General features: G+C 51.2%; 2 protein-coding genes across 7 annotated transcripts in view; one reads left to right on the top strand and one right to left on the bottom strand.

The window, feature by feature from the left end:
- Positions 1-93: 93 nt before the first annotated feature.
- On the top strand, positions 94-17,162 carry TMEM53 (transmembrane protein 53). 2 transcript variants are annotated; one of them, XM_033113449.1, is made up of 3 exons: positions 94-226; positions 11,467-11,582; positions 16,353-17,162. In XM_033113449.1, the coding sequence occupies exons 1-3, from the start codon at positions 166-168 to the stop codon at positions 17,004-17,006; spliced, it is 831 nt and encodes a 276-aa protein (XP_032969340.1). In that variant the 5' UTR covers positions 94-165; the 3' UTR covers positions 17,007-17,162. The 2 variants fall into 2 exon arrangements, with proteins under 2 accessions (XP_032969340.1, XP_032969341.1); XM_033113450.1 differs by lacking the exon at positions 94-226 and adding an exon at positions 10,108-10,246.
- Positions 17,163-19,345: 2,183 nt separating this feature from the next.
- The window catches only part of RNF220 (ring finger protein 220), a 214,916-nt gene continuing 210,620 nt past the window's right edge, over positions 19,346-23,641 (bottom strand). For 4 of the 5 annotated variants that reach the window (XM_033113445.1, XM_033113441.1, XM_033113446.1 and 1 more), the window contains 3 exons: positions 21,304-21,412; positions 21,087-21,161; positions 19,346-20,346 (listed from right to left, as the gene is read on the bottom strand). In XM_033113445.1, coding sequence (XP_032969336.1) covers positions 20,275-20,346; positions 21,087-21,161; positions 21,304-21,412 — 256 coding nt within the window. In that variant the 3' untranslated portion in view covers positions 19,346-20,274. The other variant, XM_033113444.1, reaches the window with a different exon arrangement.

The raw sequence follows: 23,641 nt of genomic DNA, 5'->3' as shown, positions 1-23,641 counted from the left end.
CGGCGAGAGGCTCCGATAGAGACTCGGTGGTTGCTAAGGCGCGAGGTCACAGAGCGCGCTCAGGGATTGGGCAGCGTCGAGGGAGGGGGTGGTGATCGAGTGAGGCGCTGGCGTGCTAACGGGAGTTCCGGCGGGAGGGCCGTGCTAAGGGCCGGCGCCTTCACCATGCTCTCGGCTGAGTTGGACTACACCATCGAGATCCCGGATCAGGCCTGCGGGATCCAGGGTATGGAACGAGGATTGGGTCCAGTCGTGGGAGGTGACTTAACGAGTCTGTGGGTAGCAAGCGCAGCTGTGGCTCCGCCCCCGCGGCCCCGCCCTCTCGCGGCCCGCCCTCTCACAGGGTCCCGCTGGTCCTGGACTTCCTCGGGCCTGGTGAGACCCTCCCTCTTGTCAGCCCCGCCTCCGGAGTGCTCAACCTGTCCGAGCCCCGCCCCTTCCCTGTGTCCTCTGCTGTTGGGGCCCTTCTTTCTGTCTTCAGTCGGAGTTTCCAAGTCCATGCCCTCGTTTGTTGCCTTGTAGCTGAAGACTGCGGAGGGCAGGGGCCCTCCTGATTCCTTTGTTTGAGGTCGGGCTTCCCATTTCTAGCCTCTGTTGGCGGTTGTGGCTAGGGGTCCCACTATTTTCCCGGGGTCCTCGCAGAAGGACACAGAACTCGTAACCCTCCCTCCTCTCTGTTCTCCCTGGCAGTGGTTAACAGAGCAGTCTCTGTCGTTAGGTAGAAGTCGGTTCACATCTTGGCTCCTCCCTTTAGTAGCTTGATGACCTTTGTCAGGCTATCCTCTCTGAATTTAAGTTTTCTCACCTGCAAAACGAGGGTACGGATAGTAACCTCCTTCACAGGGTTGTTGGTTGCACAACTGAGATTGTGTTAAGGATCCGGCATAGTGCCTGGCATGGAGTGAGTTTAGTGATTAGTATTCTTTTCTTTCCTGCAGTCATATCATTAAAGAAAGTGCTCCATCAAATTAGCCTGTAGAGCAGGCCTCGGTCCCTGGCAGTGTGAGTAGGATTGGGGCCCAGAGAATGGAAAGTGTGGCGCCAGCTGGGAATTATGGTGGGGAAGCCTTGAAATTGATGTCAGCGCCAGTGCAGCATGTCTCTGCCCTACGTTACTCCACATCCCAGGTCGCTTTCATGCCTGTGGTCTCTTGGCCAGCCTCCTGTTACTACCACAGTGATCTTGCTAATGCAAAAGTTTGATCTTATCACTGCTCTGTGTAAAACCCTTCAGTGGCTCCTTATTGCCTTCAGGATAAATCAAGTCCATATTCCTTAACATGGCATTTAGAGTCCTTCATAATTTATCAGCCCCTGCTTACTTTTTTGATCACTATGTCCTTCCACTATTCAATTTGAGTTTTATGTTCTGGCAACCCAACTGCTTGTGATTCTCCACACACTTCTTGCTTCTCTGCCCTTTGCTCCTGCTGTTTCCTTTGTCTGGAATGCCCTTTCCCCTCTGCTGCCCCACACTGCCCCTTTCTTGTCCAGCTCATCAATTTAAGGCTTAGCTCAGATGCTGCCTCCTTCAGGAGAGCCTTCCTAGACCCCTCCCATTACATCTTGTGTTCCTTCGTTGGGGTCTAAGAGGGGAGGGCAGCCCTTAGGCTCCCCCAGAACAGATGGCTCTAGACCAGCTATATTTCCCTAGAGCTGGGCTCAGGGGAATCTTACCTATTGGCTTAGGATTGTTGGGCTTGTAGATGTAAAAGTGCTTTTGAAAAGTTTTGGCCTCAGCGAGAGCTGAAGCCAGTTAACAGTGTTGTCCTTAGAGAGCCTTCAGCTGCAAAGGGCTGGAGCTGCCTGCTGCATGGCCAGTTCTATCTCAGCGCATGTGGGCAGCCCGGCAGCCTTGGTTTGCATTTCATATCTTCCTCTTACCGGTTCTATGGCTTTGGCAAGTTATTGAACCTCCCTGAGCCTCAGATTTCTCCACTGTAAAATGAGAATTATACTGGTGCCTCCCTACTTCAAGGATTGTGAAGGTTACCAGGATAGTGACTGGATGTGTGTGCCTGGCATGTTGTCGGTGTGTTTCTTCTGCTTGTGGCTCCTCTTCACTGCTTGAGGAGGCGAGGTCCTAGAATTGGAAGAAGTTTCAGGGGGCCATTTTGTCCTGCATCCTTCAACTAGCATGAGGGCATTCCGTTGCTACCAGACCCTTCACTGACAGGATGCTTCCTCCCAAACATCCCGGCCTGTTGAAGGCAACTGGGATTGTTAGAAAGCACTTCCCTTTTTTGAGCCACAATAGGCCTTCCTGTCATTTCCTCTTTCAGTTCAGCATTTGCTTTGTCCTGGCCATGGGTTAGTTGCTGGTTCCTCAGAAGTGACTCACAGACAGGCTGCCTTCAGGGTGTTGTGGTTTTGGGGAAGGGCAGGTTTATAAGCAGCAGGTTTCACGATGATGACGTGGTAACTGCGGGGCCAGAGGGTCGTGGTGGGTACGACAGAGAGCAAGGTAATCTCTCTTCCTCTCTCTTCAAGAGGACAGCTTCATGCCTTCCTCAGTCTCTTTTCTCCAAGAGAAATACCTCCAGGGCCTTCAGCTGTCCCTCCTCTGATGCAGTTCTAATAATCCTCCTGATTGCTCTCTGTACTGGCTTTAGTTCACCGTACTTTTCCCTCAAAATGCATATCCCAGAGCTGAGCTGGAGGTTGTAGGACACCTCAGAAGGAGGTAACAGCACTGTGATTCCCTGAATCCATTTGCTTCCCATCTGCAGAGAGCTCCCCTTCAGGCTAACATGGCTTCACTGAGTGATAGTCTTTGGGGACCCCAGACCCTCTTTTGCATTTGCTGTTTAATGGTGGAGAAGTATATAGGACAGTCATACTTGGTTTCTGGAATTGCTTTCCTCCCTTATTTTTCCTTCCTTCAAAACCACAGAAACCCAGCACTGCTGTAAGTTGACAGAGAGGTGAGCAGCTGCTGCTGGCATATCAGTTAGCTGGAAGGCAGGTGCAGATCCAGGGTCATTCAGAGCCCAGGCTAGGCAGCTCAGGAGCCGTCTGCTGGGAATCCCACCACCAGTATCCATGGCTGCCCATGCTGAGGGTAGTCTGTCTGGACCTTTGCTGAAGCTGAGCCCTTGACCTGGAATCTCCTCCTAACCCACCCACTCTTCTGACCAGTGATCCCCTTTCCCTTCTAAGACCCTGCTTCCATTGCATTTCCTTGGGGAAGGTTGTGTTGTTGGGGACTCCCACTGCAGGGAGTTGTTCTTTTGATGGTTTTGCTCACTGTTGGCGGGGCCTGGCAAGGATGAGGTGCCAAGTGAGCTGAGTAGAGTCAGTTGGCAGTACTGTGGGAGTCCGAGCTGCTCTGACATCTCATGCCGAGGCTGCCCTGCCCCTCCTCCCAGCAGAGAATGGTCAGCCAAGTCCCGCCCAGGGCTCCTCTGTCCAGGGCTCCTCTGTGGTTTGCTGGCAGGCCAGCAGGCCTTCTTAAAGGCACCATGTTGCTCTCCTGTTCAGTCAACATTTTCAGAAATGATTCACAGAATTCACAAGGCTGGGACAATTAATTTTGCTTACTCTTAGAGCACACATCAGGCTTTTCAGGGATGACAGAGAGGGGAAGTGATGGATTTATTGTGAGCCCAGGGTTTTTTTATTTATTTATTTATTTATTTATTTATTTATTTATTTATTTATTTGAACTTTAAAGATCAGACTTATTTGGAGAGCCCAGGCTTTATGAACCTGCTCTTCTGCAAAGCACTGGCCTGGGTCGAAGAAATGTAGACATCGCCTTAACCCTCAGGAAACTTTCCCTGGCACCCAGGAAACAGTCTGGAGTGGTCTGGACCACCATGGTGGGCCCCGGTGTTTGGGGCAGCTCCCTGGGGAAGAGTGGCCCAAGCTGGACCAGGAGCTTCGGGAGGGCTGACAGGTGGACGGGGAACAGAAAGTGCAGAAGTAAGGGTGCTGGGGAGGACTGAGAGTGGCCGGATGGAGCAAGGCCCTGGCAGGAGGCTGTGGTGTGTTTTCAGGAGAAGGAATGAGATAAAACCCTCAAGAGCTGTCACCTCAGAGAGGCCCCAAAGGCCAGGTGAAGTGTGAGTTGGGCCTTGATTCTCTTCTTGGTCATGGGGACCCGAAAAGCGCCTTTCTCTTTTTTTAAACAGTCGTTTCATTTATTGTTTAAATCATGATTTCTTTATTTCACGTGTTAATAAAAACCTTTTCAATTTGTCTGCTCTATGCCAGACCTGATGGACCCTTCACAGACCTTTCTGTGAGGTCTCGGGGTTTCCGTTGACCATGTCTTGCTCGCGTGCTGGGCCTCTCATGATTTTATTAATCCTCACGACCTCCTTGTGAAGCAGGGAGTATTCTTATCTCATTTTACAGGTGAGGAACGAAAGCTCCTGGGAAGTGAAGTGCCTTGCCCCAGGTTGTCCCAGATTTCAGCTCAGGAGCCTCACTCCTCAACTTCTGTATGCAGATTTCAGTTGCCATTAGGAAGTGTTGCTTTTGCATACAGTTCCATTTCTGGAAAACAGTTAAGGACATGCACAAAGAAAGAGGTGCCCATTAAAGTATTTTTATAACAGCAAAAAATTGGAAACAATATCATGTCCAATAATGGGAGATTGGTCACCATAAATTGTGAAATATTCTATAGCGGCTCTGCAGCCACTAAAAAGAATGGTGTAGAAATATATAAACTGACAGGGAGAGATGTTCACAATATGTTGCTAAATCGAAGAAAGCAGATTACAAAACGGTATGATTCCAATTTTATTAGATATTCATTTTCTCCTTTTCTACAGTGAGCATGCATTCCTCGTGAAGTAATAATAATAACTTTGATTTATTGAACTCTTTTCTTTGTGCCGGGTACCATGCTAAGCCTTCTATAGTCAGTATCTTATCTAATCCTTTGTATTATTATCCCCATTTCACAGATAAGGAAATTAAAGCTTAGAGAACTTGCTCAAGGTCTGTTTCATAGTTATTAGTGGCAGAACCAGAGATTTGAACCCAGATATATAGTTTTATACAGTATGTACTCTTAGATACCGTGCTACTTTCCAATGCTCTGATTTCAAAAAGTAAAAAAAATAAAATAAATTTAAAATAAAGTAATTTGGTTTAAATATAGTAACTGTGAGACTCTAGAACATATTTCTGGGGAGTAGAGGAAATTGAGAATTCTTGTATTCTTCACATTTTAAGAAGAAAACATAGTGTTTTTGTATTTTGAGCCTGGCTTACAGATAAACAGCATATATGGTGCCACAGACCCTGTGTCTTGTTAGCCCTTATCCTCTGTTGTGTCTGTATGCCCCTGGGATAGGCACAATCTAATTTATGCTTTAGTTTTATGACTTGAACTGTTGATCAATATATGTATCTGTAATTCTTGTATTATTGATGTCAGTGTTGTTTTGTTGAGAAATTCTAGAGGACAGGGAGCCTGTGACGTTACATTGTTTTGTGGGGTGCTCAGGAAGTGCCAGGGTTGAAAGGAAGACTTCTTGCTGCCTTGCCAAGGGGCTTCTGAGCATCCATGATTTCTTTGATTTCTCAACTGCTTCAGGGAACACCCCTCTCTCCCTTTTAAAAAATAAACATTTTAACTCTCATTGCAAAAGTGATCCATATTGATTTTAGAAAACAGGTGAAAAAAAATCATGAGAAAACAGTTGCCTCTAATCCCAGAAATAATTGCTATTAATATTTGATGTATTTTTTCTATGCATATTTGTGTGTGTATATATGCATGTATACACATATATATGTATTCTGTTGTACATACTGCTTTTCCACTTAATGTATTACTATTAATTTTTTTAAATAATAGCATTATTGAGATAATTCACATACCATAAAATTCACCCTTTTAAAATGTACAATTTACTGGTTTTTAGTGTATTCACAGAATTATGCAACCATTACCACTGTAATTCCAGAACATTTCATCACCTCAGTATGAAACCCTATACCCGTTAGTACTCCCCATTTCCCCCTCTCTTCAGCTCCTGGCAACCATTGATCTACTTTCTGTCTATGGATTTGCCTATTCTGGACATTTCATATAAATGGAATCATACAATATATGGTCTTTTGTGGCTGGCTTCTTTTACTTAGCATATGTTTTCAAGGTTCATCCATGTTGTAGCATGTTAGCAGTACTTCATTCCTTTTATGACCAAATAGTATTGCATTATATGGATATAACACAATTTGTTTATCTATTTATAGGTGATAGACATTTGAATTGTTTCCCCTTTTTGGCTCTTATGAATAATGCTGTTATGAACATTTGTGTACAGGTTTTTGTGTGGACATGTTTTCTCTTGGGGTTTTCTTGGAGTGAAAGTGCTGGGTCATAGGGTAACTCTGTGTTTAATTTTTCTGAGGAAATGCCAAACTTTTTTTCAAAGTGGCTGCATCTTTTTACATTCTCACCAGCAGTGTATGATGGTTCTGATCTCTCCACGTTCATACCAACGCTGTTATTTTCTGACTTTTTTATTATAACCATCCTAGCAAATAAGAAACCATTGCCTCATCCAAGGTCACAAAGATTTGTTCCCATTTTTTTTTAAACTTTTATTTATTGTAAGTGTGTTTTACCAGGCCCCAGAAGTAGTTGTTTCAATCTAGTTGTGGAGGATGCAGCTCACAGTGGCCCATGTCGGGATCGAACCTTGTTGTTAAGAGCATCGTGCTCTAACCAAGTGAGCTAACCGGCCACCAACTGGCTGCCCCAACTCCTGTGTTTTTTAGTTTTTTTTTTAAATTATGTGTTTTTTAAAAATTTTATTGGGGAATGTTGGGGAACAGTGTGTTTCTCCAGGGCCCATCAGCTCCAAGTCGTTGTCCTTCAATCTACTTGTGGAGGGCACAGCTCAGCTCCAAGTCCAGGTGCCGTTTTCAGTCTTTAGTTGCAGGGGGCACAGCCCACCATCCCATGCGGGAATTGAACCGTCAACCTTGTTGTTCCGTAATTAACTGAGCCATCCGGCCGCCCCTCTGGCAGCTCAGCGGCAGCTCGTCTTCAATCTAGTTGTGGAGGGCTCAGCTCACTGGCTCATGTGGGAATCCGGCTGCCTCCCAACTCCTGTGTTTTATTTGAAGAGTTTTATCGCTTATGCCTATGATCTGTCTAACGTATTATTGAATATTTCCATGTGATTAAGTACTTTTCTTTCTTAGAAGTGGAATTACTAAGTCAAAGATTGCATGTTTTTTAGACTTTAGATATATGTTCCAAAATTATGGTGACTGTCTTCTCCCTGCCATTTGCCTCCCCCTTCTACCTGTCTCCCCGTGTCCTGGTTCAGGCCTTTGCCGTCTCTTGCCCTGTGTGTTCAGCAGCCCCCTGTCTGTTCCTGATGAATAATCTCAATGCAGTGTGATAGGTGCAGTGGCACGGTGACGGGGGGTGCTGTGACAATGCAGAGGAGGTGCACATAACCCCACCTGGTGCTTTGGGGTGGTGGGTGTAAGAGGGGGTTGGGGAGGACATCAAGGGGGCCTTCCTGGAAGTGAACAGCGAGCTGACTCAGCAGGTAGAGTGGGCATTAGCAAAGCATAAACATGGGCCTGGGAGTAGGGAGCGTGTGTGAGGCCCTGGAGGTGGACGCTGGCTCTGCCACTTCCTGGCTGCACATACTTGGGGAAAGGGACTTACCCTCTCTGTGTTTTAGTTTTCTCATCTGTAAAATGGGGACAATAGCTAAGAGTAGTAGCTAACTCCTGGGATGGTGGCAGGACCAAACGAGGCAGCAAATGTTGAGGTTCTGGCTGGGTTGGTCAGTCCCTGAGGAGGGACAGGTGGTGAGGTCAGTGTTGGATCTGCTGATGTACAGAGGCAGCTGTGTGTACACGTTTGAGGCTGAGGTGGTAGATAATTTGGTTAAGACTTGGGCCTTGGGTTTTGTTACCCAGGGGGCCGCCTGGGATAGTGGCTATAAGCTGGTCTCTAGACCACTTAGGTTTGGGTTCCACTTTACTACTTACTAGTTGTGCAACTTTGAGCAAGTTCTTTACTACGTATCTCTGTGGCTTAGTTTTTCATCTGTAAAGTGAGAATAGTAACAGTACCTTGTTCACAGGATTGTTGTGAGGATTAAATGAGATGATATGCAAAGTGCTTAGAATAGAGCCTGACACATATGCTCTTTTTGCTGTTATGGTTTTTCTTTGTGATGGGAAAGAGGGCGAGGATAGGAGCTGGAAGGAGACGTGGGATTCGGGAGGTTTATGATGGTTTAGGAACAAGGTGGATTGGATTGCCTGAGTGAGGTCACGGTAGTCTTGGAGTGTAAGTGGGAGACGGAGCCAGTGCCTGTCTTCGGTGCCCGAGGGACAGTGGCCGGGGCTGGATGGTGTCAGCAGCAGCGGGAGGGGAGAGGGTGACGTGGCCAGTGGAATGAGCATAAAAGGGGCAGGGGCCTTTACAAGAGGGTGGAGGAACCATGATCTGGATGTGGCCATAAATAACAATAGCTATCGCAATTACTTTTATGACTCTGGAAAGGGCAGTGGGTAATGAGAAGAATGCCAGCTCTTTCTCCTTGGATCCATTCTTCACTTTGCAGCCACGTGTTCATTCATTCAGGACATTTGTCCTGAGTGCCTGAATGGGCCAGCTTCAGTGCTGGGCACTGGGGATGTGGTGATGAACACGACAGTCCCACGTCCACGGAGCCTGCTGGCTAAGAGGGGAGACAGACATTAAACAAATAATTGTGTAAGTCATTAATCAATACTGATTGGATCATGCCACTTCCCCAATTCCAGAATCTTCACTCACTCTCCACTGCTATGGAATAAAACCCCAACTCCTTAGCATGGCTTGAAGGCCCTGCAGGATTGGTCCCGGTTCCACCCTTGACGGTTCTCCTTACCACTGCTGCCCCTTCACCCAGGCGCCTGGCCCCGCAGGACTGCTTGCTGTGCCCTTCACTGACTATAACGTTTCCATAGCCCCCTACTCATGCCCTCTCTGCACCTGGCATGTTCTGGCTGGACCTTCAAGGCCGGCATAGCAAATGCGTTTTCCTTTGGGAGGCCTTTCCCAGTCACCGTCACTCTCTCAACCATGTTCCCAGAGTACCTTGGAGTTTTCTGGATTATAGCACTTCACGTATAGAATCAGAAGAGGCAGTGTGGCTCCAGTGGGAGGAGGTCACGACAAAGGCTCTGAGTTAGGAGTAGGCATGGAAAGTCGGATGCTAGGAGGGAATGTGTCAGGGGTAGGCAGAGCACCTGTGGCTTCGGGGGCAGCCTCGAGGCCTGGCTGGAGTGGAGGGACCAGTTCCCTTCTTTAGGAACATGATGGAAAGCTTGGCTCTGGGAGTAGGCGGTGTGTTCAGGGTGTCCGTGTGCTGAGAGATACTTTATGGAGATGCATATCTGGGGAAGAGTCACTCCTACCTGAATTGGTAAAGCCCAGGGTGCCAGTAAAACCTGTAGGGGAGCAAAGTGGAGTTAGAAATCCCAGCTACGGAAGGAAGGGTGGGTCAGAGGCCTAGCAGAAGCTGTCTGAACCTTCCCCGACCGGGGATGCACCATCACTGCTAGTGGGGGTGCCCTTAACTTCAGTGGCCACCAGGGGATGTGACTTCCCTTGGCTGCCTTCTCTGTATTTGAGATAAATCCCAAAGCCCTTTGCTGGTGTCCTGGTGGTGGCACCTGGAGGGGGATCTTTATGGGGGCGGGGGAGAGGAGCCTGTGCTCAGAGGTAAGGGAGCCTCCCTGGGGCAGGCCTCAGAGATCCAGCTGGGGGAGCTCAGAAGTCCAAAGGCAGATCCAAACGGTAGCTATTGATGACCACCCACTGAAGCTGCTGCAGCCTGAGCTTTCGGGGTAGTCATCCCCAGCAAGGTTGGGCTGGGCCCCAAGGAGGCCCACACATGGTCTCTCCACCAGAAAGGCCAGTGCAGGTGAAGAGCTGCCCTGACAGAAGATAGGGGGACACCGGGCCAAGAAAGGGGAGGAGAATATTTGGAGCGGCCTGAGTCAGAGCTGTGGGACTTCCTCCCTCATCAGAAGCTGAGGCCAGCATACGGGGGGGGGGGGGGGGGGGGGGGGGGGCGTCTGCGAGGGACGGAGGAGTGCTGGCAGCTCCCGCTGTAGCTGAGTCGCAGCCCCGCCTGGGACCCCCGTGGGTGCAGGCAGTTCATCTCCGAAGGCGGAGTCGCCACTGCTGGAGAGCAGGACCGTTGAACTTTTCAATCACATTAATTTCCACAGGAAATTGTTGTCTTCCTTTTGTCCAAAGGTTAGTGATTTATATTTACCATCCTCTTAACTAGCCTTGAAATTTACTGTTGCCAGGTCACCACCGACCTCCATAAATCTCAGGGTGGCAGCTGAGCTTAGCCAAGTGGCTTGATTCTTACAAGGGTACATCCCGGCCGTTTTGGGAAGACAGATAACTAGCAACAGACAGTCTCTGCACAGAAGCCCCCCCGAGGGGGTGGGTGCTCACTTGGCAGAGGAAATGCGATGAGGTCTGACCAACAGGGTTGCAGGGAAGCCTTTTCAGTAGCAGCCATGGAGCAGGCAGCTGGCGTGTGCCTCGGCGTGTCACCAGAGGAGACATACTTCTAGTTGTGGACATGGCAGATGGCACAGAAGGTCTCAAGTGACTTAGTTAGGATGGGGAGCAGGGGCCTGTGGACCTTAGGCAAGTAACTTAGCCACTCTGTGCCTCAGTTTCCACATCTGTAATAATATGACTCAGACTGTTGTAAAATAAATACGGCGGATGTTATTCTCTGGCAGGCCAGGGTGGGAGGTTTGGTGTGAGCCTTAGCGTCGGTCTGCTCCATTGCTCTTTGTAAGACCTTCTTCTTCCGTTAGAACTTTTTCTGTAAAGGGCCAGTAAGCATTTCATGCTTTGTGAACCATGCAGCCTCTGTTGCAACTACTCTGCTCTTTTAGCATAAATGCAGCCATACACAAGGAGTAAATGAATGTGGCTCTGTCCTAATAAAACTTTATTTGTGGACACTCAAATTTAAATTTCATATGCTTTTCGTGGGTCACAAAATAATCTTCTTCTTTTGACTTTTTTAACCATTTAAAAATGTAAAAACCATTGTTATTTTCAGCTCCCAGGTCATCCAAAAACTGAGGAAGGGCTGGAGTTGGCCCATGGCTTGTAGTTTGCTGACCCTTGGATTAGAAGGTGAAATTGCCTGGAGAAAGTACTCACTTTCCTCACCTGGGCTGTCTTTGAGTCACGAAAGTGCCCTCGTGTGGGTTTTTCCAGTGACCCTGCAGTGGCTCCTGAGAGGCCCAAAAGCCACCTGAAGCAGAAGGACAAAGGAAGGAGCCCCGTGGGATCCTGAGGCACGGGGGCTGGCAGGCTGCCCGGGCCCGGCACCTGTGGGTTCCCTGCCTGTAGCCAGAGTCATGCTGTCTCTGGATTGGCCAGTCACCCCCAACCTGCACCCCAGCTCCAGTGCTGACAGTCTCACTGTGTCTGTGTTTCAGAGAACAGCGAAGGAGGGAAGGAGGCTGGGACTCGGCAGCCTCTGGTGATTCTTTTGGGCTGGGGTGGCTGCTCTGACAAGAACCTTGCCAAGTACAGCGCCATCTACCACAAAAGGGTGAGTACTGCAGGCATGTGGACACCCAGTGCGCTGGGTCTCTGCCACCTGTGGCTGCTCTGGGCGGGGGGGCTCTAAGCTTTGGCTGCCCTCATCTCTGGGTTGCAATAAAGGCTGACCACCAGTGTGGCTGGCCTGAGAACGGCACCAGGAATGACCTGGGAGGAAGACACAGGGCATGGGGACTTTGGCAGGATTATCGTCTCTGCTGCCAGCTTTGTGGCCTGGTCTGTCCCTTTCAGCCCCTTGACCTGCTTCTCCTTCCTTCGTCCCCAGACCCTGCACTGGGCAGCCCAGCTCTGCTCTGCTCCCAGTTGTGGCCCAGCCCTCGCATTTCTGTTGGCTGGATAGATGTTGACTATCTGGGCAGCAGGAGCCTGGCTGGCTGTGTTGGGCATAGTATGAATTCGCAGGGCTTTCTCTTTTTCTAACCAGGTGAGGTTCTGTCTTAGCTTTGACCATGGTGCCTTCATATTCCCAGAATAGACTTTTTTAGCCATTTAAAAATGTAAAAACCATTGTTATTTTCAGCTCCCAGGTCATCCAAAAACTGAGGAAGGGCTGGAGTTGGCCCATGGCTTGTAGTTTGTAGTTCCAAGAATGGGCCTCTTCCAGAATTGCACACCTGAAATCTATGTAATTTTACTAACAATTGTCACCCCAATAAATTTAAAAAATAAAATTAAAAAAAAAAGAAAGAATGGGCCTCTTGGAAAAGAGAGTCATGCTTGAGGTTTCCTTGCTGCTTCTCAGGCCGCACCCAGAGTTGGTTGTAGAGGTTGTGGTAACTGCAGAGAGCCTTAGGAGGGCCTGGTTATATTTCAAAAGCCCCGTTTCACATCTCTGGCCTCTGGCCCAGCCCTGCCCTCCTCAGCCCCAACCTCCCAAAGCAGAGAGACCCCAGCACAGACAGCCCCAGCTGCCAACTGCAAGCCCTGGGCTGAGAAGGAGTGGAATTCTCCTGGGAGAAAGGCCAGCTGGTGCCCCCCCCTCCCCGTCCTCCCTCCACTGACTGACTCATGTCTGCACTGTGCCTGAGGTGTGTGGTGGCCCTGGAATGGGAGCAGTGTTGGGGGAAAAGGTAATTCTGAGCTTGAGGCTCCCTGCAACCAACAAGGCTGGTCCTCTGGCATTAACTTTTACAGATTGCCTTACTCTGCAAGTAGTTTCAGCTACTTCTGAATTCCACTCACTGGGCTGGGCTTGTTTGTCTGGCTTCTCCATTAGACTAAGATCTGTGAGGGCAGGCGGAGGAATAGGAATAGGTGAGTGTGGCTAAAACAGAATGAAAGAAAGGGCATGTGTCATGAGATGAAGTTGGGGAGGGTCCTCAGGGGATTTAAGCAGGAATGTGAGGTTAGATTTGTGCTTCTGAAAGTCACTGGAGAGCAGGGGAAGGACTGGAAGCTGGGAAGCAAGTATGTTGTGGTTGTCAGGACCTTGGGGCTGGTGGTGCTGGTGGAGGGAAGTGGATGGTTCAAGGAGCTTGTTAGAAGGTAGAATGGTAGATTAGTGAGAGATTGCGTGAGGGCACAGGGATGGGGAGGGATCCGGGGTAATGCCAGGTTCTGGCTGAAGCAGTTCCTAGGTAGAGGGATGTGTGTTTCTTGAGGCAAAGCATTAGAAGAGAAGCCATAGGCCTGGGGTAGATGAGATTCCCCCAGGGAATGTATGGATGACAAGAAGAGGTCCGAGGACAGAGCCCCGAGAAGCCCAAACTTAAAGGAGCAGAAGATGAAGAGGGTCCTGTAAGGAAAGGAGGAGTGGCCAGAGAGGGACAGGAAAACCCAGGCGAGTGTGGCGGAATCCACAGAGAGTTTTTGGGAAACGGGCCATTGTAGAGGGAGAGAGGAAACATTATTGGGGCAGACGGCACGGGGGGAAAATGGAGGGACAAACCCAGGGAGAGCAGAAGGGTTGAGGTGGCAGGGCTGGTGGAGGGTCGTCTGGGAAAAGAAGGGGGTGTCTACCCTGTGGTTGGGAGGACAGGATGGGTGTAGAGAAAACTTTTCCCAAACCCAAACTCCTAATACTTGATTATTTAAAAGAAAATAAAAACACCGTATTCTACTACCCAGAGATTACCTCTATTTACACGTTGGTGTATATCCTTTCAGCTTTTATCTGTGTGCGTGTATCTTCTCTTTACCTAAAGGACACCTGTTGAATTTACTACTTTGTATATTGCCTTTTTTTAGATCATGATCTCCACTTTCCCGTGTTAATAAATTTTCATCTCATCTAGTTTCCAGCCCATATTCAGATTCTCTAATATTAGTATTCAGTGTGTCTTTTAGAGCTGATTTGCCCAAACCAGGATCCAGTCCAGGATCACCCATTGCATGTAGTTATTTTGTTCCTTAACCCTCTTTTAAATCTAGAACAGTCCCTGTATTCTCTGGGCTTTCAGAGAATATATCTAGGAGTGTGTGATCCCGAATGCTGCTGGAAGGGAAGTACGATGGGAACTGAAAAGCATCATGGGATTTGACCCTTTGGGAGAATATGGACGACTTGCCTAAGAGCAGGGCAGTCGTCAGACTGGAGCTGGTGGGAGGGGACAAGGTGGAGAGAAGTGTGGGTGTCCCAGTCTGTCTGGAAGGTGAAGAGAGGATGAGATAAAGTCAGAGGAGAACATCATGTAAAGCAGAAGCTTTTTAAAAATGAGATTGGTTTGAGCAGGAATCTAGAGAGAGGAAGAGACTGAAAATGCAGGAGAGGGGTGAGGACTGATGGAGCAGGGCCTTGCCCTGGGGCTGAGCATGTGCAGAGAGGGAGAGATGGTTGGCTTCAGGGGAGAGAGAAGAGCCTGGGACCTGATATGCCGCAAGATGCAGGTCCTTGGCATAGGGACTTCTAGGAGCATCTGACCGGGGAGGTGGCGGCAAAGATGCCAGGCTCCTCGGAAGCCTCAAGGTGAGGCCCAGGGAGTGCTGGGCTTTCAGAGGGTGAGCTCTGTGTTTGCACTCGGGTAGGGGGCACCTCATGGCACACTCACAGGAATTGCTGAGGTTATGTCTGTACCAACAGACATAGTTCTGCTGTGAATACTCCTGAGGAGGAGTGTGTGTGTGTGTGTGTGTGTGTGTGTGTGTGTGTGTGTATGTGTGCATACATGTGAAAGTAGTGCAACCTGCATGTATGTACCCACCAGTGGTATGTGTGCTGTGGGCGTGTTGGTGGCTGTGCTTTTTGTGTACTCACAGGTGGTGTGGTGGGTCTCCCCTAGTGAGTGGTGGGCGCCGTGGGTGTCTGTAGCTGTGGGAGGTGACGGGTGGACGTGTGTGGGTGGACGGGCTTTGTTTAGTCCGGGAGTCGTGTACGTGGTGGTGATGTGCGAGTGTGTTTGCATTTGTGGACAGTGCTCTCTCTGTGTGGGTTGAGGGTGGGTGGGAAGACATTTTCACATCCCTCTGGGAGTGAGAACAGAGCACTTTGTGAAGTTTCCCAGAGCAAAGGGGCCAGGTGGCATCAGTGACCCCCTCCGCCATCTTGGGAGGGGTGCTTAGGTACGCCAGGGTCTTGGTAAGAGCAGTGCCAGGAGCAGTTGGGGCACATGTCAGATTAAGGGACGAAGTCGGGGCTGCCGGCGGGGTTACCTCAGCTGACCATCCCTGTTTGGCTATGGGTCATTCAAGTACTGGGCCCATGTTATTACTCCTACCACCGCTAATTACTGCTACTATTACTCGAGAGTTTCCTTTGTGCCAGGTTCTGTTTTGGGCACTTCAGATACATTGTTTCATTTACTTTTCACCATAACTCTATAAGATGGATGTTATCCCAATTTACCGATGGAGACAAAGACTCAGAGATACGAAGTAAATTGTTCTTTGTCCATACTGTTAATAAGTGGTGCCAGGAATTGAACCCAGCCTTGTCTGACCCCAGAGCCTGCCTGACTCTGCGTCCCCTGACAAAGGGCCCTCTGTCTCTAGAACAGGCTGATGAGAAGGGATTAGGACGCAGCCTCGGTGGCTTTGACCGCCTTTTCTCACTGGCCTAGAAGGGGATCTGTCTGGAGACTTTCTTTGAGGCGTACTCAGCCCAGGCATTGAGGGGTACAGAAACCTAGAATTTGGCTCAGATTTCAGAATTTGAGGAAAAACAGCGTTTACTATATTTGGCATTTCAGGGTGAGTAGAAGAGTGATCCCAGGCCTTGCAACTAGACAGATTTGGGTGCCCCGCCCCTGATGCCAGAAATATGGACTGCTCTCAGGACCCTGTGGGAAGGTGGCAGTGGCCAGAGACCGACGTGATGCGGGTATGGCTCACAAGTGGCCTCTGGTGGTCAAGGCTGGGGCCTGCAGGCTATGTCTCACGTGTCGGGTCTTATGGGGGTACCTTCTGTGACTGGGAGATAGAGACAGTGCAGAGTGGAGCCGCTGCAGCAGGATATAGCCACGCAGCGAGGCCTTAAAATGTGCCTGAGTTGAGCAGATGAGGGAGCAGTGTCGGGGGTGGAGAAAGAGAGAGCAGCCCAGAGTGAGGAGATTTCCCTCTGGTCTGCCTGGAGGTTTCCAAAGTGTGCTCTGGGCTCCAGGCTAGGCTGAGGCGGCTTGTCCAGTGGGAAGTGATTATTCTACAACCTTCCACTCTGAAAGGCACCATGTCTATGAGTGGTGAGCTGGTGCCCAGGCTGCAGCCGGGCGTGGACACTGCTGGGCCTGTGCAAGTTGGAGCTGCTGGACCCACCCTTCTGATGTTAGCTTGTACCCACCTGCCACCCCATCCCAGGGGACCGACCAGGCCTCTTTCCTCTCCCCAGGGCTGCATCGTGATCCGATACACAGCCCCGTGGCACATGGTCTTCTTCTCCGAGTCCCTGGGCATCCCTTCACTTCGTGTTCTGGCCCAGAAGCTACTTGAGCTACTCTTTGATTACGAGATTGAGAAGGAGCCCCTGCTCTTCCATGTCTTCAGCAACGCCGGTGTCATGCTGTACCGATACGTGCTGGAACTCCTGCAGAACCATCGGCGCTTCTGCCACCTGCGTGTGGTGGGCACCATCTTTGACAGCGGTCCCGGTGATAACAACCTGGTGGGGGCTCTGCGGGCTCTGGCAGCCATCCTGGAGCACCGGCCTGCTGTGCTGCGCCTGATGCTCCTGCTGGCTTTCACCCTGGTGGCAATCCTGTTCCACGTCCTACTCGCTCCACTCACCGCTCTCTTCCACACCCACTTCTATGACAGGCTACTGGATGCAGCCTCTCGCTGGCCCGAGCTCTATCTCTACTCGAGGGCGGATGAGGTGGTCATGGCCAGGGACGTGGAACGCATGGTGGAGGCACGCCTGGCACACCAGGTCCTGGTGCGCTCTGTGGACTTTGTGTCCTCTGCACATGTCAGCCACCTCCGCGACTACCCTACTTACTACACGAGCCTGTGTGTCAATTTTATGCGTAGCTGTGTCCAGTGCTAGGGTCCTTGCCCCACCCACCTCACCTCTGCTCCAGAAATAAATACCTGACACCTCTACAACCTATGCCCATGAGTGGGCTCCTCTTCTGGTTCAACTCCCTACGGCCACTTATGACTTTGTGGTCCCCCAAGTAGAGAACTCCCTTGGGTCTCCGTCTTGGGGGGCTGTGATGGCCGAGGCATGTCTGCGGGAGCCAGTGGTTGTGTTTGGACAGGGAGCAGTCAGGCTGCTGATTCCTGTGGCGTTTAGGCTCTGAGGGTTAACCAGTCCTGGGGTGAGAGGGTTGATGAGCCCCAGGGTTGATCTCTGATTCCTTGAATGGAAGCTGAGCCTTGTGGGGAGGTGCCAGAGGGTAGGGCCAGGCTGGGGCAGGGGCTGTGATCTCTGCTCCAAGGCCCCGGAAGGGCAAGGCCCCACAGCATGAAGCACCATCCCCATGGATCCCATTTGGCAGTTCACGCCGAGAGATTTTTCTGACCTCATTGCCAGGGAGTCTGAGGTAGGAGCCAGATAAGAAGCTAAGGACAGGCCTACAGTGACAGGGTCCATCACACTTTGCCAGGAAGCCACTGGATCCAGGAAAGTTGTAAGGTGTGTATGTGTAATGGGCAGATGGAGTGGGAAGCAGGAAGACAGCAACACCACACGGGAGCTGGGACAAGTTCAACTCCAGGGCAAGGGGCCATTGGGCTGAAACAAATTCCCTCATCTCCTTGAGGGAGACACACTTGGTCCTCTCAAGGAAGGAGTGGTGGCTTTAGCTTTGGAGTTCTGTGTCATCTATCATTCTACAAGTCATTGCTGTACCAGGCTGGCACATAGTAGGTATTCAATAACTGTTTGAAGGAGCTTATTATGGTGATCGAGGGACTTAGGGAGCAGGGATGGGCTTTGGGAGTTTGACAGGCCGTGAAGGAGATGGCTGGAAAAGCTCTGGGTGGGAGCTGAGTCCTGATATTCTCAGAGGTGATGGACCCTCTGTCTCCTGACCTGAGCTCTATCTGCATCCAGTCGGTCCTCTGGGACCACTGGGGACAGTACAGCTGAGTCCTAGGCTGTGTGTCTGTATTCTTAGCCATGGCCAATAGGTGGCAGTGCTGCATGTGCCATGAGATGGAGCTCAAGAGTCCCACAGCAGGGTGGGCTTCATGCCCTCACCCTGAGTTAATGTCCCCTATTAGAGAGCATATGGCCCGCAGGTGGAAGTAACCAGCCATCAAGGACCTACTGAGTCCAAGGCAGGGAGAGGGGAGACTTGAGACCTGAAAGGAGCAAGCCTGATGGGAACTGGGCATGACCCGCTTCTCTTGCAAACCCTCAAGCTTTCACTATGGCTGCTCCACCTCCACAGGCCACATATATTCCCTAGGATGTTAGGCCTCAGAGTCTTGTGTTCAGGAAATTTGGAGCCATCAAGCTGGGCCTGGGCTGTGAAGGTAGGCTCCAACCAGAGTGATTTGTCATTGGGTGCAGGAGGCAGCAGGAGCTGTGAACCGGACCGGATTCTGTATTATGCAACCACCATGGGCATCCCAGAGATTGATGTGTCTAAAGCAGGGGGTTTGGGAAGATGGAGGGTAGGTCTGGCATGTGAGAATGTGTAAAGGAAAGGAGTCTGGAGTTATGGAGATACTCAGGGCTTGAATTTTAGTCTTATTTTCTCAAAAGCAGATTTCCCTGGTGGGTGAGGCACCTGCAGCTTTGAGCACCTGCCTGACCGGGTGCCCAGATGCCACTGTGGTGGACAGCGGTGAGGATGACAACTTGACAAAGCACCACCTCGTGCTAGCTGCCCAGCCTCAGTTCCCCGACTTGAGGGTCCCTCTTGGATCATAGGGGTTTCTACTGCTTCCGTTAGGCTCCAGGCAGTAGCTAATACTGGGCTATTGGTCACTAGGTTGGAAAGTAGGAAAAAAGCCATGGGGGTGCGAGATGGTTCTATTTTTGGCCCCTAGCCCATTTCAAGGGATTAGAAAGGGATAGTGTCTTGGGGCTTGTTTTCACCCCAGTTTATAGCTGCTCCTGTCCTAGATTGGGGGATAGAGTTTGTATCCCCTCTGTACCCCCAAGCTCTGACCTCTTCTGTGATTAATGAGCTGACGATTCTGCATCAATAAGGAATTAACCTGGAGCCCCTACCCGTCAATAGTCAGGAGTCGAGGTCCCCAGCCTCACCCCCACCCGACACAGTGCTCCGGGGTCCGAGCAGACCTCTGCGCTGCTTTACACACACCGAGCCCCAAGTCCTCTCCGGCACACTGCTGCCAGGAATTAACCCCTAACTGCCTCTGTCCACACCACCCCGTCACCCCGCCCTCACTACACACACACATGGGCAGTAGCTGTTTATATTGGTTTAATCCATGTCAAATGTAGTTTACAAAGGGAAAGGACAAGTACCTTTGTATAGAATATACAGACACAGCATCACACCGTGGGGCCCACAGGAGGGGTGGGGGAGACAACACTTTTCCCTGGGAACAGCAGCTCCAATCCCAGAAGTGGTTCTTGGCAGAAGGCTGGGCAGCCAGGAGCACCCTCCTCCAGCCCCCGTCTCAGCCCCTGCTTCAGCTTCATTCCCATTTCCTGTGCCTCCCTCTCCCCCAACTCCTTATAAAGAGCCCCAGGAGCTAAGACTAAGGAGAGGATCATGTCCCTTGGGGCATGTGCCCCACGTCTGGGAGAAGAAATATACACCACTGAACACTGAGCACATGGGAGAGGGAAGGGAAACCATGGGAGCGGGAGAGGCAGGTACCCCAACAGGCGGATGGGCCGAGCCCCCAGCCAGCCCTGAAGGGGGCACTGCTTCCAGGTGTTCTTAAAAAAAGAAGAAAATCATACAACCAACCAAAGGGGAGGGAGGAGTGTAAGGTGAGGAACTGTCCCATTTATACACAACATTGTAAACATACATGGTCTATATTACATGTGCTTCAGTCTGGTGTCTGCATGTCTGTCTGTCTGTCTGTCTGTCTGAGTGCTGGATCTCAGGAGCCTCGCCCAGCTACTCACCCCACCTACACCGCCCTGCCCAACCCTGGGAACAGAACCTGGAACAGGTATGGTCCCCAATCTTGGTGGGAGCCAGCAGGCAGGGCTGGGCCTGGGCCTCCACTCTGGCTCAAGCCGCACGCACGTGCACGTGCGTGTGTGTGTAGGTGCATGTATGTACATGGGAACCTGTGTGCATGTATGTACAAGGGGGAGGGTCACATCACAGAGGCGGCAGGTGGGGCTGCTGGAGGCCAGGCCCCCCCGGTGTAGCTCACAAGTAGATCCTCCGCAAGTCTCCGGGCGCTGTGATGGTGTTGCACTGCGGGCAGAGCTTCTTGGCACCCTGCAGGGAGGACAGGGAGGGCTTTCTGTACCCTGCGCGCACGTTTGCTCGTGAGTGCCTGGGCCGGCAGCCATGGCTCCCTGCACCAGTGTGTGCTGGGACCTTGGTGCTGTCAGCCCAGGCTAGGGACAAACGGTAGAGTCTGTGAGCAGGCAGGCACGCTCCTGTGTTGGGGGGATGCCAGGATCAAACCGCCTGGCCAGCCCCGCAGCAGGAGCCCCAGTAATGAGAACAAGGCTGGGTCCAGCTGTGGCTGCCGCAGCCCTAACGAGATTACACGCGGCCTTTGATCAGGACACAGAGCCCACGTCCGGGCCTTTTATTGCTGTCTCCGGGCGACATTTTAATGGCTGCTCCTGAGCGAAGAACAGGGGCAGGAGCAGAGGGAGCTTTAGGAATGGGAGGGGGAGGGGCCGAGGCCCTGGCCCTGCTTACCCACAGCCAGCCTCCTCCTGACCCGGGATCGCACCACTACGTGTGACACAGTGGGCCTCGGGGGGCGGGGGGGGGGGGCAGGCTCACAGTGAACCCATAGAGGGGCAGCATTTAATCACCCTGGGGTGGGGAGGCGAGAATGTAGTGAGCTCGGGGGGGACACTATCCTGGCTTCTGGCTGTGTGCTGTGCTCCTGGCTCCCCCTACCCCGCCTCGTGTCTCCCCCAAGCAGGCTCAAGCGTAAGCATGGACATCTGGGCAATACCCACAACAGCTATCCACCCCCAACCCCCATGCTGTCTCACCAGGGTCCGCAGCCAGCACTCCTCGCAGTGCACATGCCAACACTGGATGGACGTGAGGGGCATCGAGTACGAGTCCTAGGGAGGAGGTGGGCAGAGAAGGGGTCACACCGAGGCTGAGCCACCCTCTGAAGAGCTCAGATCACAGTGCAGAGACCCTCTCCAACCCCGAGGGGGCTGAAGCCTGCCCAAGGGCACTCCTAGGTTCCCTTCCTCTCACCATGCAGATGAGGCATTTGTAACGGTCCCCCCGGGACAGCTGCCGTTCAAGTTCCCTGACCCGAGCCTTCAGGGCCTCAAACGTGGTCACAGCTGATTCTTCTGTTATTCTGTAAAAAGGACAGCACAGTTGGGCAGGCAGCAGGCTGGCATCCGTAATCGGAACCTCCAGCCCACACCTCCCTTGAATTCCAGAACCACGTATGCAGTTATCTCCCAGACGTCCCGCCCCTGCACGTGCCCATGTCCTGTATCTGCAGACTCCACATTCCAGAACTCAGCTCCTCTCCCTCCTCGTTCCTCCACCTGCACCCACGTGAACTTCTAAATCAGATACCTGGGAACCATTCTGAAACCCTTCCTTCCTGAAACGATCCCTGTGACTCCTGACATCTAAATCTGTCATTGAGTTCCTCACACCTCTGGAACCTTCCCTGCTTTCCACCTCTCTCATCCATCACTCGTCCTGGTTCTTACGGTTTCCTCTATGGATTACTCGCTAACCTGAATGGCCTCTCTGCCTCCAGTCCCCTCACTCCATTCCATTCTCCCAGCAGCCAGAAGTTTGCAAATTCGACCATTTCTACTTCCACCATTTCAATGTCTCCCTCAGAGGAACGCTCTACCCAGTTCCTCACAAGGTTACAAGGACCTCCTTGGGCCATCCCTAGCCGGCTACATCCCTCAGCACCCGCCACATAATGGAAGCTCTGTCCACACCGAAATATGAAATCTCCCCACACTCGCCACTGCTTTTCATTCCCTGGGCCTCTCAGCACTTTCCACTTCCTCCTGATCCCACCACCTCCTAACTCACTGGTTCCACCTCATCATCCAGGCCTAGTTCTCACCTTTCCCCAGAAGCATTTTCCAACCCTCCACCCGGCACCACCCCTGGTGGCTGCCCCTTCTGTGCTCTCCAGCACCCCATAATGGACTCCACCACAGCAGTAACTGCAAATGCCTGTCTCCTCTGCTGGACTCAGTTCCCTGAGGGCAAGCTGCTCACTCCACTAATACTGTGGGGCCTTAGCTCCACACTAGGCACTGAGGATGAGTAAACATTTGCTGAATAAAGAGTCCAAACCCCAGGGGGAGAGAGGTGGGGGGGGACTGGATGAGTCCTACAAATCTAGGTCCCAGGGCTCCTTGTGTCCTCCGAAGCACATCAGGTGCCCTGGCAGTCCTCACCTGTTGTCCAAGCACTGCACAGGGAGGTCCCTACAACCTCCTGAAGACTTTGGGTTGCAATACTGAACAGAATAGCTAAGACTATCTCCTAAAACAGAACAGAATCCAGAGGCGCTCACAGAGGGAGAAGAATGCTTCCTGGAGGAGTAGAAAAGATGGCACTGGAGAAGGGCCTTAGGGAATAATAATGATAATACAAATAAAAGAGCTAAAATTTATTAAGTACTTACTAAAGGCCAGGGATTGTAGTGAGGGATGGAAAATTATCTTATTTACAACTCACAAAAACCCCATGAGGAGATTACAATATTCCCATTTTATATACAAAGAAACTTAAGCAGAACAGAAACATTAAGTAGCTTGCCCAAAGTCCACACAGAGTGGGGGAGATGAGACTCAAAGCCCGGCAGACTGATCCGGCGATCAACCAATAACTGTGTGACTGACCATTACTCTACATTGACGAGACCCAGGAAGAGACGGGTCTCAAGGCCGAGAGAACATAGGGACAAAGGCCAAGAGGCCCAAGAGCCCCGTCTGGCTGGAAGGCTCACCTGTGGGTAAGCAGAAGGTGCTAAAGTGGGAAAGGAGACTGTATCCAGGAAGACCTCAGATGCCACAAGCAGAGTTTATCTTACAGGAAGTTGCTGAGGATGTTGGAAGAGGGCTGTGAAAGGATAGGAGCTGAACTTTTAAAGATAATGAGGCGGCAGAGTGGTCTGAGGTGGGATCACAAGTGTGGCGTGTCGTGGGCAGGGAGATCTAAGGGTCCTGCTCTGCCAGCCTGGGGTAGCCCACTGGCTCAGAAAGCTTGAAAGCTTATATATAGGTGGTCTGTCCCTGCTGGGCGTGTAAGTGGTAATGGGCGGTGAGTGCAGGATGATGGGTAGTAACAAACTGCAGTCTCTGACCTTTCTCTCTCAGTACTAGCAGCAACATGTGACTTCCTGATGGCTGTGTCCCTCTATCAGGGATGCTCTGGATACATCCCTTGATGGGTCCATGATTCTTTCTGCCCTGCCTCTCTCCAGGGAAGCTGAGGAAGGCTCTGGCTGATTCCCTGGGAGCATCCATTCAACTTTCCAGCTCTGGAAGCCTTTACTGCCCCACCCTCCTCACAAGCATCTGCACAGCTGGCTCTTCCTTTG

The sequence above is a fragment of the Rhinolophus ferrumequinum genome, chromosome 9 (genome assembly GCF_004115265.2).
Source record: "Rhinolophus ferrumequinum isolate MPI-CBG mRhiFer1 chromosome 9, mRhiFer1_v1.p, whole genome shotgun sequence".
NCBI lineage: Eukaryota > Metazoa > Chordata > Mammalia > Chiroptera > Rhinolophidae > Rhinolophus > Rhinolophus ferrumequinum.
This window is presented reverse-complemented; position numbering and strand designations above follow the sequence as displayed.

Excerpts from the sequence above, each read along its gene's own strand:
- TMEM53 (XM_033113449.1), top strand. The coding sequence starts at position 166 with ATGCTCTCGGCTGAGTTGGACTACACCATCGAGATCCCGGATCAGGCC. Across the intron at positions 227-11,466 it reads TCAGGCCTGCGGGATCCAGG|AGAACAGCGAAGGAGGGAAG; the intron begins GTATGGAACGAG and ends TCTGTGTTTCAG. Across the intron at positions 11,583-16,352 it reads GCGCCATCTACCACAAAAGG|GGCTGCATCGTGATCCGATA; the intron begins GTGAGTACTGCA and ends TCCTCTCCCCAG.